This window comes from Bos grunniens, chromosome 6, assembly GCF_055505025.1.
Source record: "Bos grunniens cultivar Pamir isolate PY7600 chromosome 6, Bosgru_T2T1.0, whole genome shotgun sequence".
NCBI lineage: Eukaryota > Metazoa > Chordata > Mammalia > Artiodactyla > Bovidae > Bos > Bos grunniens.
In genome coordinates, this window is record NC_141170.1 from 89,093,377 (window position 1) to 89,110,817 (window position 17,441).

Sequence of the window (17,441 nt, forward strand, 5' to 3'; positions counted from 1 at the left end):
AATTGCGGTGCCTTCTTTACTCCTCACTGTGGGTCTGTGCATGAATATATTCCAACTCCCTTTTCAGATGGAAAGACTGAGGACCAGAGATGTTTACATAACTCACCCAAAGTCCCATAGCTCGTAAGTGGCAGAGCTGAGGTCCAAAGCCAGGGACTTGGCCCCAGAACCCATACACCTAACCAGCCTGCCACTTCTGTCATTTATAAAAAATCCATTGTGTTTTTTTTTTTTTAAGGTTTAGACAATTCCCCAAATAAAACCCACTCCCCTCCAATCACTGCCCATGAAAAGAACTCCCTGCCAGGGTACCACGGAGGAAAGCAAAGAAGTCTAAAGGGTGATGCACTGACCCAGTTCCCTTTCATGCCCATGCCCTCCACAGGACGAGGAAAGCCAGGATTCACTACAAGTTGGAAACTGGAGGCTTGATTAGCTGCCACATGAAAGCTCTTGGCCTAAAAATCACCAAGCCTCTAACAGGCATACTTTCCTATGAATCTAGATCACCTCACAGAGCCCATCCTAGAATCTTTTTTTCAATAAAAGAAAAAAAGGTTGACACACAATGGGAGACCATGTTGGTTAAGAGCAGAGGCTTGGAGCCAAATTAAATACAAATGAGATGCCTTCCCCCTGTTTACTTGGTGATTCGGGGCAAGCTGCTTAACCTTTTCTGTTTCCTCATCTGCGAAAGCCTGTGCATAAGCAAAAGAAAAACCTGCATGAAGGGGGTTAAATGACATTCATCAAAGTACATGAGAATCTGGCAGATGGTGAGAACTCAGCCAGTTAGCTTGAAGTATCATTATTATTATTAAAACAGTATTTTCCTTTACAGTTGCAAAAAAAAAAAAAAACTGTTCATTAAGGGGGAAGATTTATGGCAGTTGCAAAATCAGAGAAGAGAGGAAAAGGAAGGAATAGATTTAATGAGCAAGTCAAAGCCAGTCTCTCAATCAAGGACTGACTTACACAAAAGAGTCTGGCATGTGCCCCCATCAAAGCTCAAGACTGTTAGTGAACTAGTAGGCTTTTCCCCCACAATTTATATGTAAGTACCAGACATCTGAGAGTAAGGATGCAGCTGCAAATCTTCCCTTTATCCCTTCTAGTGCGTTCATGGACTTCCATCAGGAAATCACAGCCAGTGCAGATGCAGCCCCGGATGGGGGACGGGATGTGCACGCATGTAGACAAGGGTGTGCTGCTTATCTAAGTGTGTCTGTGACTCCCAGGACTGGGTCTGAGACTAGGGAGCCCATTGCAGCCTCCTGAGAGCCCGGGCTGGCTGATGGAGGCGGAGGTGAGAAACCTCTAGAGAGTCTTACTTTCCCCTCATACGGCTATATACAGAGGGGACCAGTATTCTGATGCTAGTATTTAATAAAATCCTGGCCAGGTTTTATTTTTACTTGCTATTCCAAGTTTCCAAGATGATGTTTCCTCTAAGTTTTTAACGTAAAGGCACTCTCTTAGCCAGCCTGAAGCCTAATCTGTGTCATGTGGGATACCAATGTTCTCTTTCTCCTATGAATGCTTTTGAGGCTAGTTTATCAACTCAGTGTTAACGTTACTCTGAAAATAAATAGAAATGATGGACTTGAAGTCTTATTTATTGAAAGAAAACAATGATAGTACACTTACCTGAAAGAATTGAGAAAAGAGCATTTCCTCTAGTACATCTAGAGTATTTTTCAAAAATCCTAAATAACCCCAAACTATTTTGGAGGAGTACCGAAGTTAAGATTACTTTCAAGGAATGGAATATCTTCTGTCTAAATCATTCCAGTTCTCTTTCTTGGAGATGTCTTCAAGCCTTCAGTTCATCTTGGTAACCTTACCTGATATTTGGCCAGTAACTTGCTCTTCCAGAGGGAATGGGCAATATCGTGAATGGATAGGCGCAGGTTGTGGGTGCTGCCTTTAAAGTGAAGAGCCTTAGGTTCTTCTAGGAGCTGTCCTCCCATCTGTCGCTCGAGCTGCAAAACTTCCTGCAATGACATGCCCCAAACCAAAAGCAAATGACGGACGGGCATCACTCCGTGGCATCTTCCTCATTCTGTCCCCAGGACCTCATCCTCCAGCCTGGAGACCCTCCAACAGAGGCTCTGGCCAGTTTGCATGTGACTGGTCTCTATGGACCATGGACTGTCAGCAAGCCACAGCACACTTGTGCAGCACACTCAGTACAGTCTGCACTTCCCAACAGACAAATGGGATATTTAATCAAATACAGGGAAATAACGATCAGGGCCCCAGATGGGGAGAACTCCCAATAAAAGAAAAAACAGGCAGAAATATAAACAGATAAGAAAGTAGATTTTCAATGAACTTTCAGGGAAAAGGGCAAATAACTAGAAAACAAACCACATCTTGGATTGGTTAACACCAGCCAACAAGTAAAAATCTGGAATGTGTTTTGGGCACACTTTCCTATCTTTTTTTAGCTTCCTTACCTACAGAAAGACAATTTCTGTTTAAAATTATCCATTACACAATTCCTAAGTATCAAAAAATTAAAACAGGCTCATTAAATATTCTATTAGAGAAAAGTATACAGATCAGGAGGATTTTCCAGCACCAAATATTGATCTAAATAGTCACTCAGATTAAGTTTTTTTAAAAAGTCACCTCATTTTTCAAGACCCATGGCTGATTAAAAAATTTGCTATGTAACTTTTCTTATGCCATAAATATGTAACATCAACATAAATTCTATATCTACTTCCACTCCTCAAGCTCATTAATGGACGTAAATGAAGCACTTCCAACTACAGCTGCAATTATCCAAACATCAGCAAACCATAAGTTATCAGTGAATAAAATATCCTGAGTCTCTTCTGCGCCAGAACCATCCCTGTGCATTTTGTTCCCCTCAAGCTTTAACTGTTTTAGTAGCGCAAATACATAGGCATTTATGGCCTTTTTTCTGGGTTCAGGTAATAATTTTATAGCAATATAAAAACAAAATCCGATTTTCTTCGTTGGTGAGATTTCATCTGAAAGCTGGAGTTTGATAATTCACGAAATCAGTCAGGCCCCATGGCACACACACATATAGGGAGCCTATTCCTGCACAGATAGATGGTCACAGTGGAAACTACAGTCCAGTAAGTGCAGAGCTTACCCACATCATTGATTAGATGCAAACAGCTCATCTCAAACTGCTCCTTTAGTGGTCCTTAACATCCATCATCTTTGAGTCAGGTCACTATCCTGCACAACGCAAGCTGCTGAAAGGTGCTATAAGGTATGTTAAAGCAGGGAATGTTAGGGGAATGTGGAATGTGGTCTCAGGCAGGGACTCCTCTAATTAGTGTGTAATGGAAGAGATGAAGTAATAGCACATTGACACAGATGGGCGGGGGCTAGCTGCTTGAGAGCATCAGTGTTGAACATACTCAACCTTGGTGGCTGATGAGCAGCTATTACTTGTGACAGGAGCCTGAGCAGGCAGCCCCCCGACAGACTTCCTGTGTCACTGTGCCCTGGCTCTGCTGTGCGGCAGGCTCGAAGGGTCCCCTGTAGGGCTCCAGATTGGCTCAGTCCAGAGTCACACACACTCCCCACGGAACACCCTCCCACCACACTTCACACGCCATTCCTCAACAGGAATCTGGCCATGTGGAAATGAAGATGCACAAGAAAAGTGAGAGTTAACTGCAGTTTCTTCTGCTTCAGCAGGAAGGCATAATGAGCTTATGTTGATCATGTTTGGTGTCTAGTTAGCATAATAGAGAAGGCTGACGTTCCCAGTGAACCTGGCACCTGACAAATTCTAAAGCTAAAATGATGTTTGTTTATAAGCCATTAGAAGAAAAGCAACATAATTAGAAATCTTTGAGATTACGGTCATGCCAATCAATCAGTTTTAGCTTCTTTCCAGTACACCCTAATTACCTCATCAAGACATCTAAAGAGCAATCGATAGTAATTATCTGATTACTATAGATCTTCATTATGTCCAAATTATCTCCCTGGGATGTCTAGAAGAAGATGCATTGTATTCCAGGAGGTAATTGTACCCAACAATGTATAATCCACACCCCATTCCTACAATCCACACGGACTGTCAGAGGAGATGGAGAACATGATCAGCTTTCTTGGCAGGGAGGACCACTGGTAAAAAAAAAAAAACCTAGACTGCCTGTTGGTCATGACCTTGAGGTCAATAAATCTAATACAGCACCACATTGTGACTGCAGGGTCTGAGTAGGAGGCAGCCCAAGGACAAAGCTCAGTCCTTGGCTTGTTCAGCATTGACCTTGAATCTCAAGGTAAAGCGCTCTCCCAGTGAGGAGAGACTGGCTTGGCTCAAGCCCTCTTTTGAGAAGCACTAGGTAAATTGCCATTTTAAAGAATATGGTGCCAGAGAACACACTCTCTCCACACTGTTAATTTCTCCACCTCTCCACTAACCAGGAGTGACACAAAGCTGCTACCCAGAACTGAGAGGAACCTGCCTATTCTGCCCTGTTCAGTTGAACAGGAGCCCTGGTGAGAGGTGAACTGCCCACCAGGACACATCCATGTTTGGAGCAAGGTTTCTGAACATCTTTGACTGCATACACCATCAGTCAAAACATTAAGCATGCATTTTATGTTTCTTTACAAATTATATATAATACTTATGTTAATACATCAGTATGTTAATATGTTGTAAAATATATCTAAAGTTAAAAGGATGAGCTGAGATGAATAGACACAGAAGTCCCCATATTGTCTTTTTTTGTGCCCAAAGTCTCACTGGCCTGGGGCTGAGAAGCCCATTTTGGAGACTGCTGGTGGGGGCAGCTGTCCCTCCACCAGTACTCTGGGAGAAATCAGCCCAGGAGTAGATGATTCAGTAAGATGAATCCTTACCAAACTTAAAGTTGACCTTTTTTTGGCTGGAGAAGAAACAGCTACCCACTCCAGTATTCTGGCCTGGAGAATTCCATGGACCATATAGTCCATGGTGTCACAAAGAGCTGGACACGACTGAGTGACCTTCACTTTCACTTTTCACTTTCTGAAAAGTAGCAACTGGTATCATCATACCCAGGTTGTGCAACTTCAAAAAAACACAAAATAAAGGAGAAGAAAATAACCAAAGTGCAAATGAAAAGTATTAAAGTGTGAATTAAAGATATAATCAATTAATAAAACAGCTCCTTGAAAAATAAAATCGTCTAAAGCTACACATGAGACAGAAATGATTTGCCACCTACAGCAATTCCCATATATAAATGTTATGTCAGAAAGCAGAAGAGGCAAGCCCAGTGGATAGGCTAATCAGGGTTTTGTTCCATACTGTTATGGTTTAACTGTCAGAGTTTCAGATATTTTTTTAATCTGATCCTATTTAATACGAATACAATTTATATTTTAAAAAGCTTGATTCTCTGAATTCCTTCCGCATGAAATCATTTTGGTTATTATATGTATGATAACGGAGAAGTAAGAGACCATAAAAGTAACAAGATATGTGAATCAATAAAATACAGTTTTAGAGGAGCATGCTTTCCTCTTCGTATGAATGAGGAGCATTCAATCCTTCCTGGGAGCACTCATTCAGTATGCCTGCCAGGAACCATGCCAGGCTCTGGGACACACAGACAAGTGAGCCTCTGTCCCGGCCGCAAACCACACTCACGAACCTTGGCTGGAGGAAGACCGACATATAGACATGTAACCCCAACACAGTGTGCTAAATTCTAAGACAGCTTCTTCCAGGTCCAGGCTGCTTTGGGGTCCCAAAGGTTAGGATATTCCACACACCTTAAAAAAGGACAGGAGCGAAATATGTTTAAGGTCAAAAGATTTAGGAAGACTTAAGAGAAATATCGTGACCTTGGAAAGAAATGCCGTAATGGGAATTAGGATCATCTAGGCTCGTTTTTCTTAGAGATATAAATGTCACCTTCCTCTGCAAAGGCCGTCCTCCATTCTAGCAGCATCCCCACCTCAGGGCCTTGTTGGGGCTCTGCTTCTGTAAAAGGGGTCACTTTCTGCTCGCATTTGTCAGTTCCGTCTCCACCCCTCCAACTTAACCAGGAGAGACTCTCGCAGGGGTCAGTTGGCAACAGAAAGTCTCTAGCCCGTCCTTCCACAGGAACACTCACATGAACCCCGTGCTGCAGGGAGCCGGAACCCAGGGATCTGGGCAGTCCCGTGGGACAGCTGCTTCCCAGTGTGGTGGCCATCCCAAAGCAGGCTCCTCGCCAGCCCCACGTGACGGCTGTATTGATTCAGGGAGCCTGGGAGGGATTGTTCGAAAGGCAGAGACAAGGGATTCCACGCTAGAAACTATCGGCTTTCACAATACCAATTAAACCAAGACATTATCCATGCTAAGCCATTATTCTGGGCCACTTAAGAGCCACAATAAATCCAAGCTGTTTTAAAGGTCTGTGCGTATGAAGGGAGCCCCTCTGGCCTGTAACCAGCTCTCCCTGGCTCTTTGCAGATAGGATCTGCCCCCATGAAGGTGTGGGGGAGGAGTCCTACAACTCCTAACCTCGATGTCCTTAAGGCCACAGCTCTTCACTCTGCCTCACTCCTGGGCTGGACCTGCCTGCCTCCCTGCTGCTGCAGTCCCTCCTCCTCCTCCTGTGGGTCCTTTGCAGTGGGCCAAACATCAGCCTCACAGCCAGTGCACACGAGAGCCTCCGGGATACCGCTGCCTACCCTCACCTGGAAGTGCACGCTCAGGAATGTGGTAAGTCTCGATCTTAGGGCAAAGTGGTGACTTTGGACCAGGAACTGTGTGAGGAGCTGGGACCCTGGCTTTGCCCTCACACCCAGCGCTCACTCTTGTCTTCCCAACACCTGTGCTCAGATCCCCGTCCTGCTCAAGGTGTAGCCTCCTCTCTCACACCACTGCTTTAAGCTGAGCCTCCTTCCTTGAAGGCGCCTGTTTTAACCTCCAGTTTCTCAGGAATCCAATCCAATTTGTGGGTTACCCAGCCTTTAGCTTCTCTCTCTCTCCCTGTTTTCTCTCCAGTGATCCTCCTATCTCTCCTCTCCTTTTCTTAGAAATCTTTATGGGCTTCCCAAGTGGCTCAGTTGTAAAGAATCTGCCTGCCAATGCAAGAGATGAAGGTTCAATCCCTGGGTCATGAAGATTCCCTGGAGGAGGAAATGGCAGCCCACTCCAATATCCTTGCCTGAAAAATCCCATGGACTGAGAAGCCTGGTGGGCTACAGTCTATGGGATCGCAAAGAGTCAGAGACGACTAAGTGACTGAGCACACAGCACAGGAAGGAAGAAACACATGATGCAATGTAAATCCCACATAACACATTAAAATCTCTTCTGGAAAAGAAGGTTGGAGGAGGTTAGATCAAGGCTTTGCTTCTTTTTGTCTTGCTTCTTTCTTGGTACTGTCTGGATGTGAGTGGTCCACACATTCTTTATTCTAGATGGAAGTGCAGAGGCCTGAACTGGCTGTAGTCACTGCTGCCAAGGGGCCTGGGGGCAATGCCTGGCACCTGGGCAGGTGGACATAGCTCTCGTGGGGATATTACTAAGATTTCCATGCAGGTCAAGAGCACAAAGGGTGGCAAATGGAGCAGCAGCCAGCCTTGCATGCCAGGAGGCTTCTGGTTTGGTTTGGCTCTATGACTCCGTGGAGAGGGACTCTCACTGCACACTCTCTGCAGGGAGGGCGCTAGACCGAGCATGGAAGACTGAGCTGTGCAGCAGGAGACCCACGCCCAGGCTTCTGCCACATGGACTCAGGGCTCCCCAGGCACCACGAACAAACCAGCAGGTGTTCAGAGCCTCACATACATTGAAGCTCAAAAGACAAGCCCTCAAGTACTGTGCTGCCTGGTGTTTTAAAAAATCCCATCTCTCACCAGCTTTTATGCAGCTCACCTTGGTCCTATTCACTCTTTCATCCTGTGCTGGAAATGACCCCTGTCATCCAGGGAGGAGGACTCTCTCTCTTTGCTCGAGGCTATCTCCTCTGCCTTCCAGCCTCGGGCCTGGGGTCTTCCAAAGCAGAAGGCTGTCCCCCTCCCCCGTGCCCTGCCAGCTTTCTAGCGACACCAAGCTCAGCTCCCCGTGGGCTGCCTTCTCCTCTGGCTGCAGAGCCGGCAGAGGGAACACCTGACTGTCAGCCGGCCTCCCCCGCCTGCCTCGGGTCACTGTCACGCCCAGCGGCACTGCTGCTCTGTCTGTGCGCATCCTGGGGAGCTCTGTGCTCCCCCCCGAGTCTGTCTGCCATGCCTCATCCCTAATAATAACAAGGTTGGACTCGGGTGACCACATGCACACACTTCCCGTCAAGTCTCCTCATTTCTGGGCTCTGCCTGCTGCTCCCGCAGCTGCTGTTGCCACGGATGCCTGGTCTGAGCTGCCGCTTCCAGCTGCCCAGTCAGGCCGGTTTGTGACACCCTTAAAGAAAATGCCGCAGGGCAGCACTCAGGGAAGTGGCCATGTTGCTTATCTACCTCTGGGCTTATTTCTAAGGAAAAGTTGGTCTCACACATCTATGTATTAGGGATAGGACTTTTTAGGTTGTTCTAGAACTTCTGGAGCCATCTTGTATTTCTTTGCACCCCTGAACATTTGTTTTTTAACTTCTAGGTAGTTTCTTGTTTTCTGCAATAAGAAATTACTATAAGCTTAGTGTCTAAGGGCTTCCCTGGTGCCTCAGACAGTAAAGAGTCCACCTGCAATGTAGGAGACCCGGGTCTGATCCCTGGGTTGGGAAGATCCCTCGGAGGAGGGCATGGCTACCCACTCCAGTATTCTTGCCTAGAGAATTGCATGGACAGAGAAGGCTGGTGGGAACACATGGGGTCACAAAGAGTTGGACATGACTGAGCAACTAACACTTTCACTAGTGACTTAAATAACACAAATTTGTTTCCTTACATTTCTGTGGGCTGGAAGTCTGAGGCAGGTACCACTGCATTAAAATCAATGTGGTGGTAAGGCTGCTTGCATTTCTGGAAGCTCTATGAAAGAATTTGCTTTCCTGTCTTTTCCATCTTCTAGAGTTGCCCACATTCTTTGGCTTATGGTCCCCTTCCTCCTCCTTCAACGCCAGCAATGGCATATCTCTGCTCCTTCTTCCATGGTCCTGTCTCCCTCTGACCATAGCTGGGAAAGGTTCCCCACTTTTAGCCACTCAGTAATTACATGAGACCTGTCCTGATAATTTGGCTAATCTCTCCATCTCTAGGTCTGTACTTACAACAATACTTATAAAGTCTCCCTCTGCCATGTAAGGTAACACCTTCACAGGTTCTGAACCTTGTGTGCAGATGTCCTGGAGGAGCCAGTATTCCATCTTCCACAACTTATACTTCCTCTTCTCTCTTTCCTCCCCTTCTCTCCAACATAAATTCAACTTTGCAGGTCATTTCAGAAATATATGATAGGGCCAGGGCCAAGTGTCATGAGAAGATAAAAAGATGGCATAACTTGGAGACACCAAAAGGAAACTGGTCCTTAAGTAGCTGACCAGCCACCCTGCTACGAAACCTGACACACACACAATTAGATCACAATTACAGTTAAGATCTTCTCTGAGCCATTGTCTTCAAAATGCCATTATAATTTAAATGCCCACCTAGGGACGCTTAACATTACTGAGTGACTATTTTGTGCCAGCAAATTTAATAACTTTGGTCTCCTTGAATCCCTTAAGTGTCCCTGATACAGACCAAGTGACATACCAAAGAGATCAAAGTCAGTGACCAGGTGATGAGCGATGGGACCAATCAAGTCAGTCGGCCTGACTTAAGCTTTCCTTTGACCCTACACTTCCTTCCACACACCAAGCAGAGAAAACACATTTGTTGTCATTATCTAATGCACGTATTACATGTACGAATTGGAAAATTAAAGATTTACCAAGCATGGCCCGGCCCATCAGAGCAAGACCCAGTTTTCCCCACAGCCAGTCCCTCCCATCAGGAAGCTTGTACAAGCCTCTTATCCTCATGCATCAGAGAGCAGACAAAAGAAGCAAGAACTACAATCCCACAGCCTCCAGAACGAAAACCACAGAAAGCTAACCAAAAGGATCACATGGATCACAGCCTTCTGATCAATGAGGCTATAAGCCATGCCATGCAGTGCCACCCAAGACGGATGGGTTATGGCAGAGAGTTCTGACAGAACGTGGTCCACTGGAGAAGGCAATGGCAAACCACTTCAGTATTCTTGCCTCAAGAACCCTATGAATAGTATCAAAAGGCAAAAGATATGACATTGGAAGATAAACTCCCCAGGTCGGTAGGTGTCCAATATGCAACTGGGGAAGAGCAGAGAAATAGTTCCAGAAAAAATGATGTGCCTGCTGGTGAAAGTAATGGCCAATGCTGTTAAAAAAAAACTCTTTTGTTGACCATGATTGCTACTCCATTTCTTCTGAGGGATTCCTGCCCACAGTAGTAGATATAATGGTCATCTGAGTTAAATTCACCCATTCCAGTCCATTTCAGTTCGCTGATTCCTAGAATGTTGACACTCTTGCCATCTCTTGTTTGACCACTTCCAATTTGCCTTGATTCATGGATGGGCTCAATAAGGGACAGAAATGGTATGGACCTAACAGAAGCAGAAGATATTAAGAAGAGGTGGCAAGAATACACAGAAGAACTGTACAAAAAAGATCTTCATGACCCAGATAATCACAATGGTGTGATCACTGACCTAGAGCCAGACATCCTGGAATGTGAAGTCAAGTGGGCCTTAGAAAGCATCACTATGAACAAAGCTAGTGGAGGTTATAGAATTCCAGTTGAGCTATTCCAAATCCTGAAAGATGATGCTGTGTAAGTGCTGCACTCAATATGCCAGCAAATTTGGAAAACTCAGCACTAGCCACAGGACTGGAAAAGGTCAGTTTTCATTCCAATCCCAAACAAAGGCAATGCCAAAGAATGCTCAAACTACTGCACAATTGCACTCATCTCACACGCTAGTAAGTAATGCTCAAAATTCTCCAAGCCAGGCTTCAGCAATATGTGAACCGTGAACTTCCAGATGTTCAAGCTGGTTTTAGAAAAGGTAGAGGAACCAGAGATCAAATTGCCAACATCCGCTGGATCATGGAAAAAGCAAGAGAGTTCCAAAAAAACATCTATTTCTGCTTTATTGACTATGCCAAAGCCTTTGACTGTGTGGATCACAATAAACTGGAAAATTCTAAAAGAGATGGGAATACCAGACCACCTGATCTGCCTCTTGAGAAATCCGTATGCAGGTCAGGAAGCAACAGTTAGAACTGGACATGGAACAACAGACTGGTTCCAAATAGGAAAAGGAGTACGTCAAGGTTGTATATTGTCACCCTGTTTATTTAACTTATATGCAGAGTACATCATGAGAAACGCTGGACTGGAAGAAACACAAGCTGGAATCAAGATTGCCGGGAGAAATATCAATAACCTCAGACATGCAGGTGACACAACCCTTATGGCAGAAAGTGAAGAACTAAAAAGCCTCTTGATAAAAGTGAAAGTGGAGAGTGAAAAAGTTGGCTTAAAGCTCAACATTCAGAAAACGAAGATCATGGCATCCGGACCCATCACTTCATGGGGAATAGATGGGGAACCAGTGGAAACAGTGTCAGACTTTATTTTTTTGGGCTCCAAAACCACTGCAGATGGTGACTGCAGCCATGAAATTAAAAGATGCTTACTCCTTGGAAGGAAAGTTATGACCAACCCAGATAGCATATTCAAAAGCAGAGACATTACTTTGCCAACAAAGGTCCGTCTAGTCAAGGTTATGGTTTTTCCTGTAGTCATGTATGGATGTGAGAGTTGGACTGTGAAGAAGGCTGAGCGCCGAAGAACTGATGCTTTTGAACTGTGGTGTTGGAAAAGACTCTTGAGAGTCCCTTGGACTGCAAGGAGATCCAACCAGTCCATTCTGAAGGAGATCAGCCCTGGGATTTCTTTGGAAGGAATGATGCTAAAGCTGAAACTCCAGTACTTTGGCCACCTCATGCGAAGAGTTGACTCATTGGAAAAGACTCTGATGCTAGGAGGGATTGAGGGCAAGAGGAGAAGGGGACGACAGAGGATGAGATGGCTGGATGGCATCACTGACTCGATGGACATGAGTCTGAGTGAACTCTGGGAGTTGGTGATGGACAGGGAGGCCTGACATGCTGCGATTCATGGGGTCGCAAAGAGTCAGACATGACTGAGCGACTGATCTGATCTGATCTGATCTGATTAAAAAAAAAAACAATATTGCATAGAAACCTGGAATGTTAGGGCCCTGAATCAAGGTAAATTGGATGTGGTCAAGTAGGAGTTGGCAAGAGTGAACATCAACATGTTAGGAATCCCTGAACTAAAATGGATGAGAATGGGCAAATTTAATTCAGGTGACCATTATATCTACTACTGTGGGCAAGAATCCCTTAGAAGAAATGGAGTAGCCCTCACAGTCAACAAAAGTCCAGAATGTAGTACTTGGGTGCAATCTCAAACAATGACAGCATGATCTTGGTTCGTTTCCCAGCAAACCATTCAATATCATAGTAATCCAAGTCTGTGCCCCAACCACTAATACCTAAGAAGCTGAAGTTGAATGGTTCTATGAAGACATATATCACCTTCTAGAACTAACACCCTAAAAAGATGACCTTTTCATAATAGAGGATTAGAATGCAAAAGTAGGCAGTCAAGAGATACCTGGAGTAACAGGTAAATTTGGCCTTGGAGTACAAAATGAAACAGGGCAAAGGCTCACAGAGTTTTGCTGAGAGAATGTTCTGGTCATAGCAAAACCATCTTCCAACAATACAAGAGATGACTCTACACATGGACATCAGCACATGGTCAATACTGAAAGCAGTCTGATGTTTTTGCTCCCAAAGATGGAGAAACTCTATATAGTCAGTAGAAATAAGACCTGGAGCTGACTATGGCTCAAATTATCAACCCCTAATTGCAAAATACAGGCTTATGTTGAAGAAAGCAGGGAACACCACTAGACCATTGAGGTATGACTAAAATCAACTCCCTTATACAGTGGAGGTGACCAATAGATTCAAGGGATGAGATCTGGTGGATGGAATGCCTGAAGAACTATGGATGGAGGTTTGTAGCTTTGTACAGGAGGTGGTGACCAAAACCATCTCCAAGAAAAAGAAATGCAAGAAGGCAAAGTAGTTGTATGAGGAGGCCTTACTAATAGCTGAGAAAAGAAAAGCAGCAAAAGGCACAGGAAAAAGGGAAAGATATACCTAACTAAATGAATGATATACCTAAGAAAATACCAAGGAGAGATAAGAAAGCCTTCTTAAGTGAACAATGCAAAGAAATAGAGGAAAACAACAAAATGGGCAACACCAGAGGTTTCTTCAAGAGAATGGGAGATACCAAGGAAACATTTCATGCAAAAGACAGACAGTGAAGCCACTCAGTCATGTCCAACTCTTTGCAACCCCATGGACTGCAGCCTACCAGCCTTCTCTGTCCATGGAATTTTCCAGGCAAAAGTACTGGAGTGCGTTGTCATTTCCTTCTCCAGAGGAGCTTTCCGACCCAGGGATCAAACCTGGGTCTCCCACATTGCAGGCAAATGCTTTACCATCTGAGCCACCAGGGAAGACATTTCATGCAAAGATGGGCACAATAAAGGACAGAAATGGCAAGGACCTAACAGAAGCAAAAGAGATTTAGAAGAGGTGACGAGAATACACAGAAGAACTATAAAAATGATCCATATAACCACAATGGTGTGGTCATTCACCTAGAGCCAGACATGCTCAAGTGTGAAGTCAAGTGGAACATAGGAAGCATTACTATGAACAAAGCTAGTGGAGGTGATGGAATTTCCAGCTGAGCTTTTTCTAATTCTAAAAGATGATGCTGTTAAAGTGTTATACTCAAGACGCCAGCAAATTTGGAAAACTCAGCAGTGGTCACAGAGCTGGATAAGATCAGTTTTCATTCCAATCCCAAATAAAGGCAATGCCAAAGAATGCTCAAACTGCCATACAATTGCAGTCATTTCTCCTGCTAGCAAGGAAATACTCAATATCCCTCAAGCTAGGCTTCAACAGTACATGAACCAAGAACTTCCAGATGTGTAAGCAGGATTTAGAAAAGGCAGAGGAACCAGAGATCAAATTGCCAACATCTGTAGGATCATAGAAAAAGCTAGAGAATTCCAGAAAAACATCTACTTCTGCTTCATTTACTATGTTAAAGCCTTTGTATGGATTACAATAAACTGTGGAAAATTTTTAAAGAGATGAGAATATCAGCCCACCTTGCCTGTCTCCTGAGAAAGTTATAAGCAGGCGAAGAGGCAACAGTTAGAAAAGGACATGGAACAACAAACTGATTCAAAATCAGGAAAGGAGTGCATCAAGGCTGTATATTGTCACCCTGCTTATTTAACTTCTATGCAGAGTACATCGTGTGAAATGCTGGGCTGGATTAATCACCAGCTGAAATCAAGATTCCCAGGAAGAATATCAACAACCTCAGATATGCAGATGAGACCACTCTAATGGCAGAAAGCAAAGTGAAACTAAAGAGCCTCTTGATGAGGGTGAAAGAGAAGAGTAAAAAGCTGGCTTTAAACTCAACATTCAGAAAACTAAGATCATGGCATCCAGTCCCATCACTTCACGGCAAGTAGATGGGGGGAAAGGGGATACAGTGGCAAATTTTAATTTCTTAGGCTCCAAAATCAATGTGAATGGTGACTGTAGCCACGAAATTAAAAGATGCTTGCTCCTTGGAAGAATAGCCACGACAAACCTAGACCATGTATTAAAAGGAAGGAACATCACTTTGCCGACTAAGGTCCATATAGTTAAAGCTATGGATTTTCCAGTAATCATGTAGGGATGTAAGAGTTAGACCATAATGAAGACTGAGCACTGAAGAACCCATGCTTTCGAGTTGTGGTGCTGGAGAAGACTCTTAAGAGTCCCTTGGACAGCAAGGCGATCCAACCAGTCGATCTTAAAGAAAATTAGTCCTGAATATTCTCTGGAAGGACTGATGCTGAAGCTTCAATACTTTGGCCACCTGATGTGAAGAGCTAACTCACTGGAAAAGATCCTGACAGTGGGAACGACTGAGGGCAAGAGGACAAGGAAAACAGAGGAAGACATGGTTGGATGGTATCACTGACTCAATGGTATCACTGACTCTAACATGAGTTAGAGCACACTCCAGGAGAGAGTGAAGGACAGCGAAGTCTGGCATGTGCCAGTTCTTGGGGTTGCAAAGAGTCAGACACACCTTAGCAACTGAACAACAACAAGTCCAAATATATTAATTTAATTTCAGAGACCATGGTCCTAAAAATACGAAATGTAGGTCACACTAGTTTTTTGAGGTGGTTTAAGGGAAGTGAATGAAAAGATACGGCTAGTGGGGCCAACCCAATGGAAGGCCAGCCTTCGTTGGCCCAGAAGAGGCAGGGGTGAGGTGTCCTGGGTTCAGCAGGGTCACATCTGGCCATGGAGGGGACATCAGAGCATCAGTGAGGAAGCACCATGTGGCAGGATGAAATAAAATCTTTAACGGCTACCTCTGACTATCTTATGACTGCACCTAAGAAACAGGGTCACACAATTACCAACTAGATTTCTGGCTTTCATTTTCAGTGTTTCTTTCATCTTTCTCTTATTTTTTCACATAATATGATCTTTCACAGAGTTACCGTGTTACAGCCTGGATTAGGGTATGTGATTACTACATACCCTAAGTAATACAAAGACAACTCTATTCCATGACAAATGACTACGTAAAGCATGCTGCTGCTACTGCTGCTGCTAAGTTGCTTCAGTCATGTCTGACTCTGTGCGACCCCACAGACAGCAGCCCATCAGGCTCCCCCGTCCCTGGGATTCTACAGGCAAGAACACTGGAGTGGGTTGCCATTTCCTTCTCCAATGCATGAAAGTGAAAAGTGAAAATGAAGTTGCTCAGTTGTGTCCAACTCTTAGTGACCCCATGGACTGCAGCCCATCAGGCTCCCCTGTCCATGGGATTCTCCAGGCAAGAGTACTGGAGTGGGGTGCCATTGCCTTCTCTGTACGTAAAGCATGGTACACATCGTTTGGATCGTATCGCGTATACATTTGTCAGAAATTCAATTTACATGATTGAATGTATGATACATGAGACTGCCCATACTATATGCAAATAACTCCCCTTTTAGGTTCAGAGTTTTTAATAAACCTCTTTATTAGGAAAGGACAGTCAGAATTGCACTCCTAGGATAGTGGGACAGAAATTACTTACGTTGACACTGATGTATGTTTCTCCCTGTAGTGTTTTTAAACTTGCCCCAATATAACCTTGCTCTCTATTAACTTCTGGTCTATTTATATTAGGATTTAAGCCTTTGCAAAAATGAAAGGCAAATACCAATGTTGCTTTAATCACCTGAAGAGAAGTCAAAGAGAAAAGCTGTGACATACCCAACTCAATCCTTTCAATAGATGTGACCTCTCTATTTGAGAACAGAACTGGTTCTAAACTATTCTCCCAATTCTTAGCACCTTCATATCTTGACATGAACTCAGCTCCCACATGGCTCCCACTTGTCCTTCCAGTACACGAACAGGGCAAAAAAAACACACCATCTGAAGGGTGCATAAAAGAATTCCAACATCTCCCAGCAGCCTTGACATTTACTCCAACAGTCACTGCCAACATTCTAATTCAATATTAATGTTTCCATGTTGCGAAGTACAGCTTTTAAGTTTCAGGTGACTGGTTTTGCTTCCAGGTTTTAACACAACTCAGGGAAATTGTCATAAAAAGCTGCCAAATTCAAAGAGGTGGGTGGGAAGATGAAAGAATGCATCAGGGCTGTGGAGACAGACTGATGTGGTGTGTCCTTTTACTTTTTCCCCATCCACATGGACAATGTGTCAAAAAGTGAGAATTAATATTCCCAGCATGTTCAGATCCAAACACTGGGCTGGTCTTTCTCTAACAGCTCTCCAAACTGTGTAGTTCCGACCCCCAAGAATGAGTGATGCACTGGGCTCCCCTCTCAGCTCCTTTTCCAACACTCTGAGGATTTCTGCAATTCAGAAAGACTTCCCAGTCCACAGCAGTAACTCTAAGAAAATACCAAGTCTGGGGAGACCCACTTCCAGGCATTACTTGCTAAGCTGGAGACATAGGTGGTGGAGAAGTTGGATTAAAGCCCCAATAAGAAAGTAGAGTTGCTTTCCATCAGAGCTCAAACTAGGTGAGAAGAGGTTGAAAGAAAAGGTCTGAAAAGTAAAGAACAGCAGCTGAGGGAGTGTCCCTTGGCTGATACCACAGGCGTTAGGTCACGGCAACCATGAAGGAGCTGTGGTTCTATCAGGAATTTGGGTGCAGAGGCTTGGAAGAAATGTGTGAAATCTCAGGAGTGAAGGAGAGATACAGAAAAGGACTGCACAGAAGCAGGAGAGCTATAGCTTAGGGCAGATGTCTTGAGGGTATAATACACT

The 17,441-nt window shown here is 44.4% G+C and overlaps 1 protein-coding gene across 6 annotated transcripts in view; it reads right to left on the bottom strand.

Moving 5' to 3' along the window:
* UNC5C (unc-5 netrin receptor C) overlaps positions 1-17,441 on the bottom strand; it is a 429,397-nt gene that overhangs the window by 10,686 nt on the left and 401,270 nt on the right. For all 6 annotated transcript variants that reach the window (XM_086406587.1, XM_086406586.1, XM_086406590.1 and 3 more), the window contains one exon: positions 1,845-1,994. In XM_086406587.1, the coding sequence (XP_086262713.1) occupies positions 1,845-1,994 (150 nt within the window). The remainder of the gene's footprint in view (positions 1-1,844; positions 1,995-17,441) is intronic.